Raw genomic sequence first — 24,322 nt, forward strand, 5'->3', positions numbered from 1 at the left:
TTTTCCCAGGACAAAGATAGTTCACTTTATTGTGTAACATTTTGATGATCAACATTCTTTTTTTAGTTAAATGAAATTATGTAAATAATAATCCTTAAAAGGATAATTCTCATTGGTGACATATAGCTTCCACTAACAATATTTCAATATTTTTCTAAGTAGTAAGATATTCCCAGATCATATCAATCCTACTACTCACAAGGGTGAATGGTACTGTGATGAAAGATAATATGATATTACAGATATAATTGCCGAGACTTAAGTTTTTACTAATGGAAACTGATTACAGTTCTACAGTACTTGCATCCCATCTATTGGTATGTCTTAAATTGAGAAAGATTTTTCTTCCAAAGTGTAAAAGGATTGATGCATGCTTATATACAGAGAGGAGCAAAAATTCATGAATAGTTTTGCAAGATTTGTTTTTTGGTACCAATTCAGAGTTCTGCTATCAGCCTCTGTCTATAAAATGTTCAACAGGAAGATTGTCAAGATCTTTCAGGTGTTTTGTTTGAATTTTTTTAAAGACCAAGTGATTTCTGGACAATTTGTTTGGCTATTTTGTTGAACTGTTCTCGGTCTTCTCGCCACATTTTAGAAGCATCCACATTGGCTCCACTTTCATCATTTGGTTCTAAAGTGGGAAAAACAAAAGACTGATCAACAGGTGAAAATACAGTAATAATATTTGCTTACAGTGTTTCTCATTAAAAGAAGCACACACACTGAAGTAAAACATAAGGTCAAGAATTCTAAAATTTATTCCATTTCATGTATTGTTCCAAAAGTATAGAGTATAATAACTCCAGTCACAACAAATATAAGCTATCAGAATCTTCTTTTTTAGCAACTACATAAATTTATTTTAATTTTGATTCAGGTCCCATGCCATACTATGTCTTGGCATTGCAAGTGATCATGGTATTTGATTTCATATGTTTATATCTATCTTCCTACATCACATGTAAGGAGAAAAAGGAAACTTTAGACTGTAGTTTCCTGAAAATGCCTTGATATTTCTTTTAAACCACTTAAAGAGGCACATGATCTACTTAAATAACTCCCTGTAAGTTCTGATTGTGCACAAATAATATGAGAATGGAAAGATCTTTAATTTTAAATATTTGTCCTATTCCCATCATGAACAAGCAGACTATTAAGTGAATATTAACTGAAATATTAGTATCCATGGAGAAATGTATGTGTAAGGAATGAAAAAAAATCCATACTACCAGGAAAAGATTTAGAAAAAAAAAATGGATCTTCCTGAAGTAGTGTGTGGATAAAGACAAAGAAGGTGGAGTTGAATCCTGTTGAAATCAAGAGTGTGTTCTACTGTAGTCACTACAGAATTCCAACATTTCTGAATGGGTCTGCTCAGAATCAGCCATATTGCTGAAAGGAGGACCGAATAGCCATTACTTTGGCTAATATGACAACTATAAACTCCCCTAGACAGCAATATCTTTGCCAGAATAATATAACATGCAATGGTAGCCTCAATATTAAAGTATATAACAGGCTACTGCATGGGTATCAAATATGAGCCTATGTGTGGCACATCTGGCCCATGGGCCGCCATTTTGACACCCTGGGCTACTGAGTGATTTTTAATAAGATTTTGTTAATTTATAAGACTCCAAAATACCTCAGTAACAATATTATTTTCATATTGGACTACTCAAGTTTGCCCGTTGTCATAGTAGAGCCATGTAACTATGATTCTAATATGAGTATTTTCCATAATCGTATGAATTGTGTGAAATAAGCAATTAGGTAAGCTTCATTATGGAATGTCTTTGCTGAAAATTGAACATATACCTATTCACCTATATATTGGATTTTAAAATCTGTCTTCATTATTTATTTTAATTACTTTAATCAATTGTATTTTTAATATTTAAATCTATATTTATATTTTTGATGAAAAGCATTGAGAAAATAATAAAATATTTCTATTAATTTTGTGTCACTTTGCAATATAAGCCAGAACCAAATATCTAAAATAAAAAGTTTCTTAATTAGTTCCTTAACTTTCAAGAATGGCCCTTTAAACGTGGCCTTCAAGCAGCTTAGCAAAAAAAACCCTTCATATTAATTCTTCGTAGTGCCTAGCATTACTGAGACCAACTGTGTACCCATTTATCTAGATCAGTGTTTCTCAACCTTGGCCACTTGAAGATGTCTGGACTTCAACTTCCAACTCGCTGGCTGGGGAATTCTGGGAGTTGAAGTCCAGACATCTTCAAGTAGCCAAGGTTGAGAAACACTGATCTAGATTGAACAACTTGGGAGATCAAACGTTCTAGGAAAGTCTAGTAATTTGTGTTTTATCTTCACTGCTGTCTCTACGAATGCCATCCTTTCTCATACCTGCTAGCATGCTAACCACTGACAAGAGGATCTTCTCCACACTTTGCACAGGACTCCATCGTTCTGCACTGCTCTCATAGCCCATTGGATCATCTCCAGGAGCATGAAGAATGGAAATGCAAACTCTCCCATCTGGATAAACTGAGAATATTAGACAATAAAATGGGAAGCATTTTTCAAGTTAGTGCAATATTGATTCAATAAAAATTGTTAACAAAACTGTATTTTGAGACTACGTTAACAACACCAAAAGAGTTTTACCATCAAGGATGGAAATCTAACACATTTGTTGAGAAATCTGACAGCAATTATATACTCTTTCAATTCTAATCTAGTTTTCTGTAGGCTGGAGTTAAACATCACTATAGCTTTCCTATATATTTTCATTTTTTGTCAGAGAATGGCATTATAGTAATTTATAGCTAAGTAGCTGTTTATAGGATTAATAAAGTTGACAGATAAAAGAAGAATGCAAGACAGGGAAATGTACTGGGGCAAATACCAGTTTCATCATAAAATATCAAGATATCAACAAAAAAGAGGGAAGCTCTGTCTTTATGAGTTAATAAGTGTAGAATTGGCTTTGAAAAATTATGGCTGCATTTAAAATAAGTTAGCTTCAGTAAATAGTAGCAATTTGGTGATCTAGTCTGGGCTTGAAAATTAAACAGGGTCAGGCCTGGTGCATATGGTATCTGAATCAGAGAATACCAAGGAAAACCATGGCTGTAGGCTAGAATGAAGTGTCAAAAACATGTTGGAAGAAGGTGATGATACTTCTATACTGCTCCCAAGAAAACTGACTAAAATCATTAGAACTGAGTTCATTCTGGAAATGATTTTCCTTAAAATAAATTACATCTGGGAGTTTATAAATGGGATAGAACAATTATTAATGTCTAATGTTCTTCTAATGTTTATGTTGTGTATTGTCTTTGTTTTTAGTAACATTCACAAAATAGTATTAGCTAAAATCAAAATATATGTTGAAATACATTGTTTGCTAAAATTAAGAATTAAGGGTTCACACTGTAAAACTAAATCTCAATGAAAAGTCCAATTGAACATGCTTGATGCCTATAGCAACTAGAAGTGAATGCAACATGCAAGATGTTTATCATTCTTGTTTATATTTTGAATATTAATAATAAAGTCTCCCTTCAGTCAAGTTCAAGTGCTAGTGACCATATTGACACATAGTCCAACAGAAATTTCCAATAATTCTAATAACCACTCTTGTATTTTTCTGTGGTACTATTTGTTTAGCCAGGGGGTTGGACTAGAAGACCTCCAAGGTCCCTTCCAACTCTGCTATTGTATTGTATTGTATTGTTTGATTCTGGCATTGAGGGAAGACCAAACGGTAAATAAATATTGCTTTTGAAATTCCTGAATCCTGGGGAAAATGCATTTTCCAGGTTTCAAATTTAATATTATCTAACTTTTATACTATTGTGTAACTGCAAACTGTTAATTGCTATATTTAATCTGATATGTTTACTCCTTTTTCATAGCCCTAGGATAAAATTTAAAATAAACGAAGGCCTAGAAATTTAATACATAAAAAAACCTGGGTGCTTCCCTTTTAATTATTTATTTAAAATATCTGAATGGCCACTAACCTAGTACAACTCTAGCTGGCTTACACTACTTGCCTAAAGCTAAATGCTACAGCCAAATTTCAGAAAAAGGAAAAGAAAACTTTGAAAGATTACTATAGTTTTCTATGGAGGCAATATAACCACAGCAGGTAAAGATGTCACATTATAAAGTTTCAATATATTTTCTAAGAATATGTCTCTCTCGTTCTCTCCTTCCATCCATCCATCCAACACCAGGGTCTGAAGAAGGAACTAGAGACAACGTGGAAAGTAAAGATCAAAGTGGTCCTAGTAGTGACAGGATGTGATTCCTAAGCTGGAAGAGTGGTTCCAGAAGATCCCAGGAACGTAAGAGTTCTTTATCTAGAAGAGTGCAGTGCTACAAACAGCTAAGGTATTATGCAAAGCCCTCAACTCCCAAGGCACTGGTAGAAGACCTAAGATTGAGGCTGACACATACAAGCTATAGGATGAAAAGGGAATTTCAAAAATTATTTTTATATATACAATGATGTTGTGTTTAATAGTTATTATGATGTTATATAATAGTTGATATTACTGTTTTTATTGTTTTCATATATTATTAGTATAAACAACTTATGGGTTTACATCAAAAAAGCAAAAATATGCTGTACTGCAGTATGTGGAGTGGTAGGCGTTCAGTTCCACAGCTCTCTGGAACAGCTTGCCTTGCAGAAACCTAACAATGTGAGTGTCAAGCCTGCAGTTGTATCCCTTTTGGGATCTTTGGCCTGCCACACTCTCTCTATTTTTTCATTGTGCTGTTTCATTGGTGTAGTAGTTGGGAAGGGGGAATAGAAAGGAGTAGAATTGTGGAATGTGTTGTTGTCATTCTTTTCTAGAAGCCGAAGGTCATCTTTTGTCTCCGCACCTCTGCACCTGACCGGAACCAGCTGGGTGGAGATGCCAGCGTGGAAGAAGAAGATTGGATCATGTGATGGATTTGTGGGTGTGGGGACAAGATCATGAACTTTCAACTGGCCGGGAATCCTATTTAACTTCCAGAATTGGGATTCCACAGATGTGCCAAGATGTCTTATTAAATTGGAACTTTAAGGATCGTTTTGCCTTGAACTCTGATTTAATTCTGCATGATACTTGGAATGCTGACAGTGAGTGCCAGCTTAATTTCTAGAGAGATTATTCATGCTGGCCAGCTGATTTTTGGTCATTTTCAGAGAAGCCTCCTGAAGCCTCTGGAGGGAGAAAAACGGCCTAACGGGCAACACAGAAGTCCATTCCCGAACTTCCAGTTTGCACGTTGGGTCATTTTTTTGTCCCCTCTAGGTTCCTAGAAAACTTCTGGAGCCTGGGAAGAGCAAAAAACAGGCCTACTGGGCCCACCGGAAGTTGGAAAACAGGTCGTTTCCGGCCTCAGGAGGGCCTCCGGGAGATGGGGGAGTTCGTTTTTGCCCTCCCCGTGCTCCAAGAAAACTGTGTGCGCATGCACAGGGCAGCACCGGGGGTGGGGGCACATGTGCATGCGCAAGGGGGCATGGCGCAGAAAGCATTAAATTATGGGGGTGGGCACGCGAGTACATGCAATAGCGCACACATGCGTCATTTTGGCACCTGAGGTGAAAAAGCTTCGCCATCACTGATCTAGGAGGACCTACAACTCATGATTCTGCTCTTTCAGGAGAGTGCTATCCTTTTAGGTGTCAACATGGAGAGTTGTCAAGAGTTGTTAGGTGTCAAACACAGAGAGACTGATTCTCTCTCAGCTGGTTTTCATGCCTAAGGAAGGATTAGAACTCATAGTTTTTTTGTTTCTAACCTAGTGCCTTAAAACTAGACCAAACTCACTCTATGATAAATATGTAATATATTTACTATTTTTAAAAAAAGTCTTCAGCCTAGTTCACTTGTGGAATTAGATCTTGGTTTAGAAAAAGTATTCTGAAGTACAGTCAGGTGTTACATAACTTTCATTCCACATCTCTGTATGCTGCTCATCAAAGAGAAAAATATTATCAACTGTTGGATAGATGCAGTCCCTAAGATTAAAAATCTATTTAATTCATAACAAAAATGAATTTACAAGTACAGAATTACTTATCAATTAAATGTGAGCAAAACAGTTAAGCAAAATCCTAAAAAAAGTAAATAATTTAAAACCTATACCCTAATTGGTGTTGAAAAAGCTCATTTAAAAAAGGATTCTTTTTTAAGAATCCCCATAATCTAGGGGAGAAAGGCTAAATGAATAATACTAGATTACATAGACTTAATAGGGTTTTTTATTGATATGAAAACACAGTGCATCATCTACTGCCAAAACTTACTGTTAGGATGAAACATTTCACATGTGAATCTCATCTTTGGAGGACTTAAAGGATAATCAAGAGGAAAACTCAGAATAGCAGGAAAAACTCCATACTCAAAACACGTCTCTTCTGGTCCCCTAGAAGCAAATAAATAAATAAACAAATAAGCTTTTTAAAGTCTGGGGCTATTTAATACTTTTAAATAAACAAATATTAAATTAGGCACACACAAATGGATTATGTAGGATCTGTAGAATTTCAAAGCTTTACTGTGTATTAAAATTAAGGTCTGTTTTCATTTAACCATAATAGTGAAATTCATTTCCAACTTGAAATAAGAAAAAAACATTAATGAATACCTGCTCTACTGTGCCACTAACTGAGAAAGAAGATATGTACTACAGGCATACAAACTGTTTCAATGGCAAAATATTCTAGCTGTAAAACATCCTATTCAAACTTTACCAAAAGTATGACAATGCCCTTCCAACTTACCAGTATTTCATCCTTGAAAAGAATCATTCTGATTGTGAAATGAAGTGCTTGGGGATAAGAATATTAGATCCTAAATATGTAACATATTTGTTACAGTTAGATGCAAATGAGAAGTCTCCTAACTTGCATACGATACCATAAATTTTTACTTTTATTTCTTAAAAAATAAAGCTGGCTATCTAAATATTAGGAAAGAGTTGACCTAACTAGTGAAAACCCAGTTATCCAAAGACAATATGCATGATTTAAATAAACGCAGCTTCTCTAAAGTACAAAACTCCTGTTATTCAAATATGGCTAGGACTAGTGATATAAAACTCATAAGTTTCTTAGCTGGAACCATCTTTATATTGTTAATTATGTTAATAAAAATTATATGTTTTAGTGAAATTCTGAAACATTAAGATAACTTTGGAAGTGCTTAGATTTGAACTTTTACTGAATTCTCTCAATTTTAGCTTTTGCCAAATCTGAAGTACACATTTAAATAAAATCCATATAACAGAAATTATTTAAAAATATAGCAAGTCTCTGCTCCCTACCGATCATCCTGCATTACATTATCAGTTAATAGTCACAGCACAACAGTTCTGCACTAAACAGTCCTTACAGTAAATCTACACCAATTTCATCAGATTATTTTATTTCAAGAAAGAAGCCTAAAGAAATTTAGGCTAACCTTTCCCACATTCATTACCCCTACCCTAAAACAAAAAGCTGAAGGGCTGAGAAATCAAAGCTTGTACATTTAAGTTATAAGGAAGGTCACAACACTACATAATTGCTAGGGTGTGTTTATTTAATTGAATTCAATCTGTCTCCAAGGCATGTTCCAAATTTTAGTACCTGCACGTCAAGAAATATTGCTAGCAAGTACTGAAAATGCTGCTTTGAACACACTGTTTATTCAACATGGACAAAGGTGTCAAAAGCTGCAATTTAAAACATTTTAAATAACAAAAGAGTATTACATTGCAGCCAGGCATGGAATATAGGCTTCTGCACACTAAGCAATTTGGGATTTTCTACTTTATGTTATTTAATGTTATTGTATTCTAGCTTGGCCCACTACACAAAAGCAAAATAGAAAGGAAAAAAACCTAACCTCAACTGAAGTTGTAGTTTGCAATTATTTCATACGCTGAAATTTCATCACTTGAAAATGAAATTGATATGTGATAGAATCTTACTACAGTATTCATTCAAGTCAGTGGTGGGTTGCTCCTGGTTCAGCCGAACCAGTAGTAGAATTCAGGCCTGGGTTGCAGAACAGGCAGTGACCCAGGCCTGCCACGCCCCCTATGATTTTATTTTTTAGTGACTGCGCATACGCAGTTCACTGTAAGTTGTTCTGCACATATGTGAAGATCAATTTACATTGAATAGTGCATGCCTGCGCAGCGTGCATCTTGCACACACAAGAGCGAACTAAGCTACGTGCGCATTGCAAACTAAGAATAAAACCAGCAGCAACCCACCCCTGATTCAAGTAGAAGATCTTGCTTAAAACTAAATTTATGTGGTAGAAATATTGATCATTTCACATAAATATTATCTTATATTATTTTTATATTTAACATGCATTTTGTAAATCCTTCTAAAAAACTAAAAGGGTAGTTTTTGGACCAACTGTCTGCAGTTTGTTTCCATCTCTTTAGGAGGGGTATCCCTCACATCCTCGAAGTCAATAACTGGAGTTTCACAATAAATTATTTTTAATGTAAAAAAATGAATTGCAAGAATTTTCATGATAAGTCAATAATTTCATCTTAAATATCAAGAGACAAAGTGGAACACCTCAGAATATTAGTTTTATGCAGTCATCAAATAATACATGTATCCTGGAATATACACAAAACATTTGACTACAACTGGCATTAAACAACGTTAAAATATTGCTAAAGAAAATAAAAAGGTGGAGAATGTTCGTGCAATGATATACTTAAATAGGCAAACATTTACATGAAGTCAGTTAATGAGATAATCAGTGTTTTATATTTATAGGAAGCTTATTTCTTCTGTTTTCATTTTATCCCACCCCTTCCACTTCCTAAAGCACAAAGGGGAATTCCAAGTTGAAACAAACTCACATATCATAAAAACTAAAACATATAATTACGTATCTAGATAACCTTTGGATATATCTTTACATATCTTTAAACCTTTGGATTAAAGTTGTACTTATTATTTTAAAAATTAGCTGTAGGCTAAACCAAACAATGACCAGTGCCTATATTGTTATGATAATAAACACTAAGATGTAAACAAATCATCAATTCCAAATCTAAGATATTCTGATAAGAAATAGAAAAAACATTTTAGCCTGCATATAATTCAATGAATTTATTTGCATATAACAGTATTCATAATCATAATATAATTTAATAGACAAATTAATTCATTTGTTGGAAGAAAGATGGTTATTTGTATGCTTTAGACACTTGCATGAGATTCTAAATACTTTAAACAAGCATTGTTTATTAGATATGGAAGAAACAAATTATTAAGCAAATGATCAACAGCAACTCTGCATGATTTTTTTTTTCATATTTTGGAAATTATTTCAAGTAAGTTATTACAGATAGTCTTTGACTTGTATTTGTTTACTGACCGTTTAAAGTTACAATGGCACATGGTCACATGATCAAAATTCAGGTACCTGGCAACTGGCATATATTTATGACTGTTGTAATACTGTCCAGGAGCATGTATCACTATTGGTTACCTTCCTAGCCAGCAGACAAGCAAAGTCAATGGGGAAACCCATATGTGCTTAATGACCACATGATTTGCTTAACAACTGTGGCAAAAATGTCATAAAATGGAATGTAACTCACTTAACAACCGCCTTGCATAGCAATGGAAATTTGTGGCCCAGTTGTGGTCATAAGTCAAGGACCACTTCTACAATAGTTTTGTTTTTTTAAAAACTATATAGTTTTTATGCAAGTTATATATATTCCTATTTAGTGTTGTAAACATAGTATTGTAACAATAATAAATGAACTGTGTGAAGAACTTTTTATATTTCTATTGAAGATTTTTAGCTTTTTATCATTATGAATATTTTTAGAGTCTGATGTATTGTCTATGCCAATGTTTCTCAACCTTAGCAACTTTAAGATGGGTGGATTTCAACAGAATTTTCCCAGCCATAGTTGAAGTCCACCCACCTTAAAATTTCTAAGCTTGCTAACTGCCATGCTGCCTAGGGAATTCTGGGTGTTGAAGTCCACCAATCTTAAAGTTGCTAAGGTTGCTAAACCCATGCTGGCTAGGGAATTCTGGGAGTTGTAGTCCAGCCATCATAAAGTTTCCAAGGTTGAAAAACATGGTCTATAGGTCTTTAAATTGATTGTACTCCATTCTCTTTATATTGGCCTTTGACCATAATAGAGATTTGATTTGATTGTGCAGGTCAGTTACTTAATTATGATATTTAATTTATTTTAGTATTTCTATAATATATTGCATTTGTGCAATTTTAAAGCCCCACAAATACAAAAGTCAACAAAAAAGTCAAATGCCAAGGGGAAAATACATTTCCAAAAAGAAAACCTGTGACTGCAAATCTTTCTGATCCTTACAATTTGTTTAACATTATTATTACTGCAGAGCAAATGTCCAAGAGGTCTCTCCCCCCTCTATCAACCTCTTTCAGAAAGTTGAAGATGGGAAAACAATGTGTTGCACCATCAGGAGGTTTCCCTGCTTGCAGATCAAACCTCCCAAGACTGTATCTCTCAGATAGCATTGCTGCCTCACCGAATGAGAATAACTCACCAAATAACTCTTTATTCCTAGCAAATGGAGAAAGCCAGGATGTTTTTCTGAAGCATCAATTTGAGTCTTGCAAAAAACATGGCTTTAATGCTTCAAAGAAAGCTACTTTGTTCGCACTCCCATTCTTTCCAAAACATCTCTTCTAAATTCCAAAAGTGTTTTTTCAAGAGGCAATTGGACTTTTTGTTTTTTCTTGAAAATGTTTTGCTTCTCATCCAAGAAGCTTCTTCAATTCTGAAGAAGACCCAGATGACTCAGAATCTCCATAGCCATCTCTTCTAAATGCTTCCAAAAGCCTTACTTTATATGAATTCTTGTTGACCATGTACTCCATCCACCAGTCCACTATTTGTGAGTGCATGTTGTTGCATTTGAATGGCCAAAAAAGGTAGAAATACTGCTGATGAACCATCCTCCAGCCAGTCATGATGATGTTGGCATGGCACTGAAACTGTTTTAACTTGGTGAATGTCCTAGTCAAAAACTAAACAGGGTGGAGGAGGAGCCAATGTCGTGACGATACGGTCGTGCGATCTTGATGCTCCGAGACCGCTGCCGATACTTTTGTCGCTGGGTGGTCCAATCGGACCTAAACCATCCCGCAGAGATGGTGAACAAGAAGAATACGTCTTGCTTATCTCAGGGACATCGCAAAATCCCTGATCGATCCAAGAGAAGTTCTTCAAGCTGGCGACAAAAAATCCAGCCATTAGGTTGATGAAGTCGGGGCGGCTCCAAAACGGAAGGATACGGAAAGAGAAAGTGTTTCCAGCTGGTGAGGAATTTTTACCATTTTAAAAGAGACTGCCTATAAAAAACTTAAAGTTAATTTAAATTGGAGAACAGAAGAAATAAGCGGCGGAATTAAGTTTGGAATGGTTTTGGACAGTGCGCTATTTTACTTTTTAAATGCTATGTTCATGGATAGAATTTATGCAAGCCTTTTAAAACGAATGAATTAAGATTTCTTCTTCTATTTTTTCCCCTTTTATTACTCTTTGTAACTTATGGACTAAAATTCTCCTCTTTCATTACTGTGGGTGTTCTTCTAACTCATTCAAAAATCAGAAACAAAGAAAATTGCAACAATAACACGGCTACTCGGAGGCTGAAGGTTTGTATATTGGAAACGAAACACTCTTACTTTTCTCACTGATTATCCTGGCTTGGCACTCCAAGGTCTCACTGCTTGTTTATAGACAGTGATAAGAAGAAAAGCATACAGATGTCCCTTTGAAATATATCTTTAACCAGAGAAAAGTGAAAATAAAATTTTATTGTGAATCTATGCTTAATCTTGTTAAAACCTTCCAAGCTAGAGCAGCAGTGTTTTTTTAGCTGGAGATAATGGCACAACTTCAACAGCAGAAAGAAACTTTAAGTCTGCAAAAGATATTCTTAGAAATACAGAAATTATCAAACACATTTGAGAGGACAGAGAAGAAGTTGGAAGACTTAGAGCATCTAACAGTAAAATATGATGAAGAAGTTGGAAATGTTTATCAAGTGGAAAAAGTGGTGGATAGAATCCTAAAAATCGAAGAGGAAAATGACTATAAAGAAATTAAATTTGCTGATATTTATGTGATTGGCTTGTCTCTGAAAATGGAAAGAGTGGAATATTGAAAGAGGAATTAAATGGAGGGGAACTCTACCCCAGTTGGCAAGTCATAGAATAAGAAAAAACAAAAGAATTTATAGATTTAAAGAGAGAAATTTCATTAGCAACATCATTGATAACACTACAGACAATCAAAGATAAGCTGATTAAGGAAACAGAAGAAGGGCATTGAAATTACATGAGAGACGTTATAAGCAAGGAGTTGCTACATGGAGTCCATACAAATTTGATTAAGAAGATGATTAGAGGACTGACACCACAAATGGGAGAAGATATGAGACTGTTTTGCTACTGGAAAGACACAGGCTGATAGATGGAAGAGTATAATTTAAAACTAGTTAAACAGTGAAATTTAGTGACACTAGATATAGTTAAATAAATAATTGATAAAGATAATAATGTATACAATGTGTAGTGTTATGATAAGTAATAATTGGATATGAATATTGCATGGTACCCATGAAAGGAAGATTAGAAATCCTTTTGGATTATATATAAAGGTTAATAAAAAAGAATTAAGTTAGATTCAGTTAAGTCTTGATTATTACGGGGGGAAATGTTATGTTACAGGATATAGTCAAATAAAGGAGGGATAATGATAACAACGTATATACATATATGGATACAACATAAGAAAACTGGATGTAAATGGTAAACAGTGATTTGGAAAGGATTAGAAAATTTTGTTATTAAATATTATGGATGTTTAGCTAGAATAGGACATAAGGATTCAGTGTTATTGGAGGATTTTAAAAATAGTAAATGAAATGCCAGTATGTGATTATGTATTAAATCTTGGTATATTTTATGATGAAGAACATTTAAACAATTATAGTCAAATGAAAATGGAGGTATGATAATGGTAACATGTATAAATATTTGAGTTAATATGAATTGAGTTAATATGAATTATGCTTGATGACTGTGGAAGAGATGCACGAAAGCCTTTTGTAACCAACTGATACACTTTCTACAGTATGTAAAGAAGGAAGATTTTATGTGTTGTGTTTGTTTTGAAAATAAAAAAAAATATTTTAAAAAACCAAACAGGGTATGCCTGTGAAATACAAATGTGTTATTCCTTCTAGATCACTTAGAGTTCAAATTTGTAATTTATTATTTTTTCTGAAACATTTAGCAGGGCAAGATTTTAATTACATTATTTTGCAGTGGATCTGGAAAGTCTGAATCAGTAAAACAGTACTGACCTACTCTGTGCTACAAGGTTCAATATTATCTATTAGAATCAACATCTACATGAAACCACAGAAGATGAGAACTATCTTGAATGCATTTGGGTCAATATTAAAGGTTAGGGGTGGAAATAACATTGCTATAGGTCTATACTACAGGCCACCCAACCAAGCAGAGGAAGTAGATGAACTTTTTGCTAGTCGGCTATCTAAGGTATGTAGGAAGCACACCACAATAGTAATGGGAGATTTTAATTACCCTGACATCAACTGGGAAACAAACTCTGGACACCAAGTGGAAGATCCAACAAACCTAGCAGACAACTTTATTTCCCAAAAAGTAGAGAAGGAAACAAGGGGATCAGCCATATTGGACTTAATTCTCACTAACAGAGAGGAAATGATAGGTGGTGTTGAAGCCACAGGAACCCTGGGGGCAAGTGACCATGCAATATTGGAATTCAACATTATGCAAACACAAATAGTAGAACAAAGTCAAACTAGAATCTTGGACTTTAAGAGAGCTAATTTCAATAAACTTAGAGAGAGCTTGGGAAGAATTCCACGGATGAGAATCCTCAAGGGGTAAACAACTGAAGAAGCTTGGGAAATTTTGAAAAATGAGATTACAAAAGCCCAGTCTAGCACAATACCAATGAAGAAGAAAAATAACAGCTCCCAAAAGAAACCAGTATGGCTGCATAAAAAATTCTCTCACAAATTTAAAGACAAAATAGATAACTATAAAAAGTGGAAAAAGGGGGACATAACTAAGGCAGAATATCAGTAAATAGCCCGAGCCTGTAAAGATGAGGTGAGGAAACCTAAGGCTCACAATGAAGAAAGGCTTGCCACAAAAGTAAAAATTAACAAAAAAAGGCTTCTTCCAACATATTAAAAACAAGAAAAAAGTTAAGGAAACAATTGGTCCATTGCTGGGAGAAAGTGGCAAGAAGGTGACAAGGAACAGGGAGAAAGCAGAACTATTTAACTCATGTTTTGCATCTGTCTTTACACAAAGGGATAAAACAGTCCAACCTCTCAAAAAGAGCACCATAAAAATCAGATTAGGAACACAAATTGAAATAGAGAAGGAAACAGTAAGTGAGCACCTGTCTACCCTAGATGAGTTCAAAATCACCAGGACCAGATGGATTACACCCCAGGGTTCTGAAGGAACTGGCAGACGAGATCTCAGAACCACTGAATTATATCTTTCAGAGATCCTGGAGCACCAGGGAACTATCAGAGGACTGGAAAAGAGCTGATGTGGTTCCCATCTTCAGAAAAGGAAGAAAAAAATAGATCCAGGAAACTACAGACCTATCAGCCTGACCTCAATACCAGGAAAGATTCTGGAAAAAATAATCAAGCAACGAATTAGTGAACACCTAGAAGCAAACAAAGTAATAGCCAAAAGCCAACATGGGTATGTCAAAAACAGATCATGCCAGACTAATCTTATTGCATTCTTTGATGATGTGACAAAATTAGTGGACCAGACGAATGCCGTTGATATCGTTTACTTGGACTTCAGTAAGGCATTTGATAAGGTAGACCATAACCTACTACTAGATAAAGTAGAAGGATGTGGGTTAGACAGCATCACCACCAGATGGATTCGTAACTGGCTGACCAACCGAACTCAACATGTAGTCCTCAATGGAACTGCATCTACATGGAGGGAAGTATGCAGTGGAGTACCCTGGCAGGAATAGGCAACAATCCAGAAGATAGGCTTAAGATACAGAAGGATCTTGACAAACTTAAACATTGGGCACTATCTAATAAAATGAAATTCAATGGTGAAAAGAGTAAGGTTCTACATTTAGGCAACAAAAATGAAATGCACAGGTACAGTATAGGTAGTACCTTGCTCAACAGTAGTAACTGTGAAAGGGATCTTGAAGTCCTAGTGGACAACCATTTAAATATGAGCCAGCAGTGTGCAGCAACTGCCAAAAAAGCCAACACAGTTCCAGGCTGCATAAACAGAGGGCTAGAATCAAGATCACGTGAAGTGTTAATACCACTTTATAATGCCTTGGTAAGGTCACACTTGGAATACTGCATTCAGTTTTGGTCGCCACGATATAGAAAAGATGTGGAGACTCTGGAAAGAGTGTAGAGAAGAGCACCAAAGATGATTAGGGGACTGGAAACTAAAACATATGAAAAACGGTTGCAGTAACTGGGTGTGTCTAGTTTAAGAAAAAGAAGGACTAGGGGAAACATGATAGCAGTGTTCCAATATCTCAGGGGTTGTCACAAAGAAGAGGGAGTCAAACTATTCTCCAAGGCACCTGAGGGTAGAACAAGAAGCAATGGGTGGAAACTAATCAAGAGAAGCAACTTAGAACTGAGGATAAATTTCCTGACCGTGAGGACAATTAGCCATTGCCACCAGAAGTTGTGGGTGTCCATCACTGGATGCTTTTTAGAAGAGATTGGACAACCATTTGTCTGAAATGATATAAGGTCTCCTGCTTGAGCAGTGGGTTGGACTAGAAGACCTCCAAGGTCCCTTCCAACTCTGCTATTGTATTGTATTGTATGATTCTCTGGAACTTTGAAGTACAGTTCCGCCAGTATGCTAATGATACCCACTCCTCTCACCAACCCATTCTAAGAAAGCAATTGGTACCCTTCAGAGTCGCCTAAGTTCAATAATAGCATAAATACAAAAGAACAAGCTGAAATTTAATCCAGACAAAATATAAGTGTGATTGATTTTAAAAAAATGGATAGTCTGTTTTGAATGGAACTGTACCACCTCCCTGAAAGAGCAGATCACATTGTTTCTTAGATGGAGATAAAAGTTTTTCACCAAACAAACTGAATCTCTGTTTGTATGTAACATGAACGCTGGAACATGGCAGAAAGCATGCTCCCTGTCTCTTAGGTCATTGCTGAAGGCAGTTGTAGTGAGGAATACCATAAATCATTCATCACATTATTTTAATAACAATAAACTGAGTAACTGGTGGGATGCAAAATATAAGAGATTAAAAACTATGCATTAGAAATTTGCTAAGTAATTTCATCTTTTTGTATTAAAATTGCATTTCCCAATGATTGCATTAGGTAAAAGAGAACAGCTCAATGAAATTTTCCTTCCACATTATAAATTTGTCCAGGAAGATAACTGGTGTCTTCATATCTACAATTCATCTTGGGTTCCTGTATGCTATATAAACTATTACCGGTATAATAATGCTTCTATCGTACTATAAACATTGAAGATTCTTTCAGACATTGTAGAGGAGACCAATGCAAACATATATGAACAAATAAAACGAAGCCTATTTTATTATTTATTTATATAGAGTTGTTAGGGCCATCGACTGTCGATGGCTTACAAAATCTTTTCTTATTAAGACAAAAATTAGTGCATTATAGAACTCTAGAAACTTGCAAGCATAATAGTAACTTATGTGGATAGACAGATAAACAAGGTTTGAAGTGTTCCAGAAGAATTCTAAAATTTGACATTCAGATTATTAGAAAATTGGGGGCGTGGCCTGTTGCCGAGGAGGGCTCCACCGAGCTCCTCAGAGATCTGGTTTGTATATCTAAATAAGATCATAGATAGCACCCCTTTTTGGCTAAGAAAGGGGCAGGGAGGATAGCTCCGTAGGCTAGGGTCTATTCGTAAGCCACAGCCTTTTTTCTTTTTTTTGGCTGTGGAAAGAGATTAGATCCAGCCGGAGCGGAGCTTCTATCTCCAGCCAGTTCTTCTCAGCTGCCTTTTTTTTTTGGCAGCCCCAGACAGGCTAGCCCCCCCCAGGACAAAACAAAGTTTTTTCAAGCTAGAATTGATACGGGCGGGTCCCACCCCTGTGAGATTTATGCTTTCATTACTATCTTAAATACCAGCACCATTCGTCTTAGAGACTTCTTTGTCTAAATAGACCTCAAAATGGCGATTTCTCTCCGTGGATGATTGATACTGGATGTACTTAGCCGGTTTTATCTTCCTGCAGACCGCTCCTTAACAAAATTAATTCTTCTTCTTTGGAAATAGAGGGGAGCGAAGCTCTGCTTACTTGTTTATTTATTATGGCACCCAAGTCAAAGAAGCGTCTTGCTACAAATGTGTCTAAAGAATTTAAAGAATCTTTACTGGAAACACAGCCTTTGCCTCCTATGCCCTCTGCTGGAGAACTTTTAACACAGGAATATCTCTTTAAAATGTTTAATGCCTTTAAGCAAGAAATTAGGGAATTTGTATTGGAATTATATGATGATTTAAAATCTAAAGTTAATCAAATGAAGGCGAATACGTTTGCAGCCGTGTCTGCCCTGTCAGATTACTCTGCTGAAATAGAGAACAAATTGGAAAGTCTGGAGAAGGCTAATTTTAATTTGACTACCAATATTCAAATTTTACAACAAAAAATTAGAAATAACGAAGAACAGCTTATGATGATAAATTTTAATAGGAAGGCATCTGCAATAAGAGTCAGAGGATTCCGTGAAAAGGAGCAAGAGAATTTGAAACAGACCTTTGCTGAAGCCTTCAGCCATGCGCTGGGAAGCCCGGGACTTAACTTTGATTGGCAGATTCGGAAAATCTATCGCCAGAACTCATTGATAGCGGAACAGCGACAGCTCCCGAGGGACATAATTATACATTTCTCTACAAAAGAATCTAGAAATGCGATTGTGCAAAAGCTTCATAATAACAGTTTCCGAGTTGACGGCCAGGACCTGATTGTTTTCAAAGATATTCCTTTTCAGATGCTGAAAGCAAGAAGGGATTACACCTTTTTAACTAAAGAGCTTAGGAGTCAACAGATTCGATACAGATGGGAGGCCCCTGCCGGTATCACGGTTACATTTGAGAATCAAAGATTTCGTCTTAACTCTGTTTCGGAGGCTCAAGATTTCTATTGTAGGATTCTGAAGGCGGGACTTCCTGACGCGCTTGGAAGAGTGGAGAGACAAGCGGAAGGAGAAGCCGAGCGGCTGGCCATGTGGTTGCAAGATGGAGGGGGTAGCCCCTCCTCCCTCGGAGAAGCAGAAAAACGGAGATCGAGAATTTAGACATTTCAAAATGCTTGCTAAAGTTGAGGACTGAATGGGGGTTTGAGACCTCTCTCCGGTAGAAAAAGCGGACTAATTTTTATCAGAAGGGAAAGCTGGGTGAAACTACTTTGAGCTAGATTCTAAATTAACGTTAGCATAAAATTGATAGTGGTAAACATCAGACAAGCAAGGGATGAGGGTAAAATTTACGTTGTTTAAAGCTTATTAGAACAGAAAGCCGGTTGGGATTATCTTAAGATAAGTGTAAAAAGAATGCGGAATGATTTATGTTGTTTAAACTTTGTTAGAAGGGACTACTTTAAAATAGAAGGTTAACTGATTCTTGCTGAAAGTATTATTTGAATATGTGGAATGATCCATGCTATTTAACTTTTATATGAAGGGAAAGTTGGTTGAAATCGCTCTGAGTTACATTTTAAACAAATGCTAGTATAAATTTGATAGTGGTAAATATCAGACAAGTAAGGGATGAGGGTAAAATGCATGTGGAATGAACTACGTTATTTGTGGTAAACATCAGACAAGCAAGGGATGAGGGTAAAATTTACATTGTTTAAAGCTTATTAGAACAGAAAACCGGTTGGGATTATTTTAAGATAAGTGTAAAAAGAATGCGGAATGATTTATGTTGTTTAAACTTTGTTAGAAGGGACTACTTTAAAATAGAAGGTTAACTGACTCTTGCTGAAAGTATTATTTGAATATGTGGAATGATCCATGCTATTTAACTTTTATTTGAAGGGAAAAATACCAGACAAGTAAGGGATGAGGGTAAAATGCATGTGGAACAAATTACGTTATTTAAACCCTATTAGAAGAGGAAGTCGGTTGGAATTATCTTAAGATAGAAATTGATTCCTGTGTAAAGTAATATTTGATCTACGCTGCTTAATTTTACTAAGAAGGGGAAGCTTGGCTAGATTATTTCGAATTACTGTTTGAAAAGGGGGTAAAGAAAGATCATTTACGCTGTTTAAATTTTACTAGAAGGGAAAGTTTGACTACTTGTCTGTAAAGTTATATTTGAATATATGGCATGAACCACGTTGCTTAAATTTTATCGGAAGGGATGAGGTTTAGGAAGAGGAACGGGAGCACCTACAGAAGGTTGGGGTAAATAGCAAAGAAGTAAGAGACGAGAATAAAATATAGATAGAATGATTTATACTATTTAAGCATAGATAAAGATGGGGGGCTGAGATCAACACAAAGAGTGGTTTCTTTTTTTTTCTTTTCTTCTTCCTTTTTTTCTTTTTTTTCTTTTCTCTTTTCTTTTTTCTCTTTTTTTTTCTTTCTCTGTTTTTTTTTCTTTTGATATATTACTTTTATTTTTTAATCCATATGTATACAAGATATTTTAGACAGAAGGTAGTGCCAGGTGTGGGCCCTGGGAAGTCGGGAGGATTAGGGATGGGGATTTGTGGGGGGTGGGGTGGGGGTGTTAACATAGTCTTAATAAGAACAAGAATGTATTTATATACGGTGGTTCTTTTTTTTATTTCTTTTTTTTTTCCTTGGTTCATTTTACCTTTATCAGATCAAACAACACTCGAATAAAGGCATACACCAAGGAGGGAGGTAGAGGGAAAGAAGAGGGAGGAGTAAGGAAGGAGTAAGGGGAATGTAAGGAGGGTGTCTGGGGAGTAAGGGGAGAAGGAAGGTTTGAGGGGAAAGGGAAGTAGGAGGGGAGTGTTAGAGGGAGAAAGGAAAGTTGGAGGGGGTAGATGGGGTGTATGGAGGATGGAAGGGTTAGGTGGGGTTGTGAATGATGAGTTGTGTTTCCTTTTTATTTGTTCGTTTTATTCCCTTTTTCTTTTTTTTTCTTTTCTTATAGTGAATACCCTGTATATAAATGATTGCAAATGGAATGTGAAAATTGAATAAAATATATTTAAAAAAAAAAAAGATTATTAGAAAATTCACAAAGTCATTTTTTTTTAATTTACGATGTTCAATAGTGGAAGTACATCCATAATTTAAATGTACACTATTCAAATAACTTACATTATCAAAGCTTCCCACTCAAAGAAATTTTCTTCATTCATAGGCCCTATTTAAAAAAAATATTATGTTAATATAGGCTTTCTAATTGCAAGATACAGGTATATTTTTAAATAGAATGTCATACCTGCTACTATGCCTTCAGGAGGATTCAAAGTCAACTCTAAAATGAAGAATAAACATTTTCAATATTAATTTATTTATACTTCATACTTTTCAGAACATAAAAACAAAATTGGCCAAGATGTTGGCCAGGAAAATTACATTACCTTGATAATTTCTGCCTAGTAATAATAGTCAAATAAGAAAAAGGGAAAACTGTATTATAAAAGTGAACAATACACATTTTAAGAGGACATTCCCAAATACATTTATAAAAGAGTGGGATGCAATGAGCACAAACTGAATCTTCATTATGCACATATTGTACAATTACAGTGGCAGTGTAGTTTGAAAAATTCTGGAAAAGCTTCCTGCTTTTTCTCTTTGAAGTTATCTATGTTAAAAAACAATCTTTTTTAGCATACAAGACATTTCCATTAATTTGTATCTATCATACATATTGTTAATTGATAATTATTAGATTTGCTATTTCCTGTGAAATCTTTAACAACAAATGTCTCATCTTCATCCAAAAATTTAGCTCCTCAATAATTTTTAGGGGGGGGGGGGAATAAGGTAGGTGAAAAAGAGAATGAGAGACACCAACCAAAATGAAAAGAGGAGCTATTGCTCTCTCTAGTGGAAAAGATGCTACATAAATTCAAACAACCATTAAATTATGACTTTTTTATACTGAATCATCATGGCCCTTTAAACATATGAATTAATGGTTAACTGATAGAATACATGACTGCCATTCATGAAGTCCTGATATTTAAAGTTAATCACATTTCAAGGCAAGACTGAACAAGGTTACAATATACAGAGTTCATTGCACTCGTCAATTTCATTCTACCTTTTATCTCAGAGATAGCTAATATAGAGTTCTCCTGGTATTATTTTTTGACTAAATTTCCCATTATCCTTCACAAGAGTTTATGCTGCCAAAAATTAGTAGAACATCTGGAGGCTATTTCTAGTTTATTTACCTAGCTCTAGTTTATTTAATAAGACACTGAAACAATAAAAGACTGTTTCTTATTAGAATTATCGCTTTTACATATATATACTTTGTTTGTGCATATATACTTAAGAACTTGTCACGAACAGTTAGAACACATGGTGAAAGACACAAACTCTCCAAAGATTCAGACTTAGTGAAAAGATGGAAAGGGCTGATCTTAGGCTAGGCCAGGGGTCAACAACCCACAGCTTTGAAGCTGCATGTGGCTCTTCCATTCCTCTGCTGCAGCTCCCTGTTGCCGTTTGGCTCCACAATTGATAGGACTTTAGGTTAGGACAGATAGAGGAAAAAGGATGCCGCGCTAGAAGGAGACTCTATGGTGGGGGAGCTGGACTGCCAGCTGGCTCCACGAGGAGCCCCCATGGGGAGCCGACTGAATGGGGGCTTTCGGTTAGGGCCTTTGTGGCTCTTTGAGTGTTTAAGGTTGCCAACCACTGGGCTAGACTGTTCTGTAATCAAAACATAAGCTTCACCACTGTAGTTCAATCCTGAATCAGGAAACATTGCTGGTTCAGTCACCATACTTTACACTCTAAGGATCAGTTAATATGGAAATAATCTCTTTGTTGATTAATATGAAATGCCACTTTCTTTTTCTACATTTACCATTTCAAGCTGTCCTAAACATAGGCAGTTCACAACCACAACCAGTTTACACATTCAATAAGAAAACATTGCCAAATGGTTAATGAACTGTACTAATCCAGACAAACCCATATTTGTTTCCTTATGAAAAAGAAAACAGCCACTATTAAAACTCTCTTGTACATCTGTTTTTAACCTTCAGTTGGTTGAAACAGTGTATTATAGAACACTTTATTTGTTCTATGAACCTCAAATGGATAAACTTACAGTACGTGTCCAAAAATAGGGACTCATGATTCCCATGGAATTTAAATTTTAAGGATTTTCAGATGATTTTTATTGGCCCCTGCTGCACCACTGCAGTGCCATGTAGCAGCACCATGGTCTGCTGCTTTCATATGCATGACTATTTTTTCCCACACTCCCTGCCAGCTTCCCACAAACTAAAGTCATTGGGGAAGCTAACAGGTAGTTTGGAAGTAGCTCCTGTTCCTGGTGCATTATGTCACAATATTTTTTTTAATCAAATCCACTAACTTAAAGAATGCATAAAACATCCAGGACCCATTACTGTTGTGAAACTCATGATCTCATAGGTTATCTAGTTTTCAGATAAATTTGTATACCAAAAAAATTACATTTAAAGAAAGTAACACCTGCTACCTTCCTGATATCTGATTCCTAATTCCTAATCTAAATTCCTGATATCTGAAAGCATCGCACAGTATCTTGCAGGCTCAAATGTTGCAATCAAGCTGGTTAAAATCTTCCAAGTGGCTCTGACCTAATGACGTTTATTCTATTACTCATTTCAAAGGCAGAAGAATATTGTCCTCTAGTGTTAAATCGCCCCAGTCCTGAGCAGATCAGGAAAAAGAATTTCTGGGCTGAGAAGCGCAATCATTGGATTTTCCCGGCTTAATTCTCCCACTGCCTTCTATTTTGTTTCCCAGTTCAATCTTTTTCACCCTTGGCAACAGGCTGGCTGGGGTATTATGAGAGCTGAAGTCTACGCATTTTAAAATTGTCAAGTTTGAAAAACATTGCCCTAGTATAAAATTTGACCTGGCAAATTTGGGGATGGGGGAGATATCTGAAAGAAGAGCGATAGGCCAAAGAGCGACAGCCCGCCTCCTGCTCACCCATAGCAGCCGATAGTAAGACACGCAACCCCCGACCCCCTTTTCTCCCCCGTGCCAGGCAAAAGCGTCGTAAGGACAATTTCCAGGGGCCCAGGAAGAGTCAACGCATGAGCAGACTAGAAAAACAGCCGGCGTCACCTGAGAAGCAGTCAAACCACCCCGATCTCTCTGTTTCCGCACACAAAAGCTAACTACTCACGCTTGTACTCCGCCATTAAGCGCTTGAGCGCCGTGCCTGCCATGGCTCAGGTAGCCTCGAGAAAGCCCGGCCGCCCTTCTAACTTGGCCGTTTTGGTTATTTTTCTCCCTAGCTTGTCCGAAGCGCTACTTCCGGGCGGCTTTTACCATAAAAAAAAACAAAAAACGGGACCAACCACAACCGAGGTCTACTCCCTCTCGCTTCGCAATCAGCATGCAGAGCTACAAAACGCGTAGAGTGATCCATAGCAATGTCATAGACGTTGTTGCTATGGGCAAAGGCCGGAACTGGGACCAACTGAGAGATATATTCTGTTTCACTGCGGACGTGGAGAAAAATGTTTCCTCCCTTCTGTCTCGATATTTGATATGCGAATCCTAAAAATACCCTTCTACACAATGCACTTATCTCTATAAGGAAGCATGACGTATATTTATATTTCTTTAATAGGCGTGTCTAGACAGGGCAGGCGCTTCGTATTTTTGAAAGAAGTCTTCCCCGCCTCTGAATGAGGCTAATTTCTAGTCCTCCCCACGGAAATTACTATGAGTTCGTTCAAACATTTCGTGTATTCATTAATCCTGTTGTCCTCGAACTTAGTATGTCATCAAAAATGACTCTCATTCTCTGGTGGGTGGCCTCTAATTGGGTAATGAAATATCTGCAAGCGAAACAGAACACAAAGGACTGCACAATTCAATCCTGAGCTACGTATGTTCTTGCCTATTATGTGTATATAATTGCAGATCACCAGTTTTATAGGAACCAATTACATTTTCTTAATTTTGTCTATTACAGGGAAAATCCCTTCAATTTGCATGCATACCAAAATAATATCCTCTCATATATAACCACAAACGTTTCTA

At 36.0% G+C, this 24,322-nt stretch overlaps 1 protein-coding gene across 1 annotated transcript; it reads right to left on the reverse strand.

Annotated features, from left to right (window-relative positions):
• Nucleotides 1-23,615, reverse strand: UBE2G2 (ubiquitin conjugating enzyme E2 G2). Its single transcript, XM_014072942.2, has 6 exons — nt 23,457-23,615; nt 20,532-20,567; nt 20,408-20,453; nt 6,281-6,399; nt 2,374-2,514; nt 1-634 (listed from the first exon to the last, which is right to left on the reverse strand). The coding sequence occupies exons 1-6, from the start codon at nt 23,497-23,499 to the stop codon at nt 522-524; spliced, it is 498 nt and encodes a 165-aa protein (XP_013928417.1). The 5' UTR covers nt 23,500-23,615; the 3' UTR covers nt 1-521.
• Between the last annotated feature and the right edge of the window lie 707 nt (nt 23,616-24,322).

Source organism: Thamnophis sirtalis, unplaced genomic scaffold (genome assembly GCF_051295495.1).
Source record: "Thamnophis sirtalis isolate CommonGarterSnake01/CBP01778 unplaced genomic scaffold, rThaSir2_p1.2 scaffold_11, whole genome shotgun sequence".
Taxonomy (NCBI): Eukaryota; Metazoa; Chordata; class Lepidosauria; order Squamata; family Natricidae; genus Thamnophis; species Thamnophis sirtalis.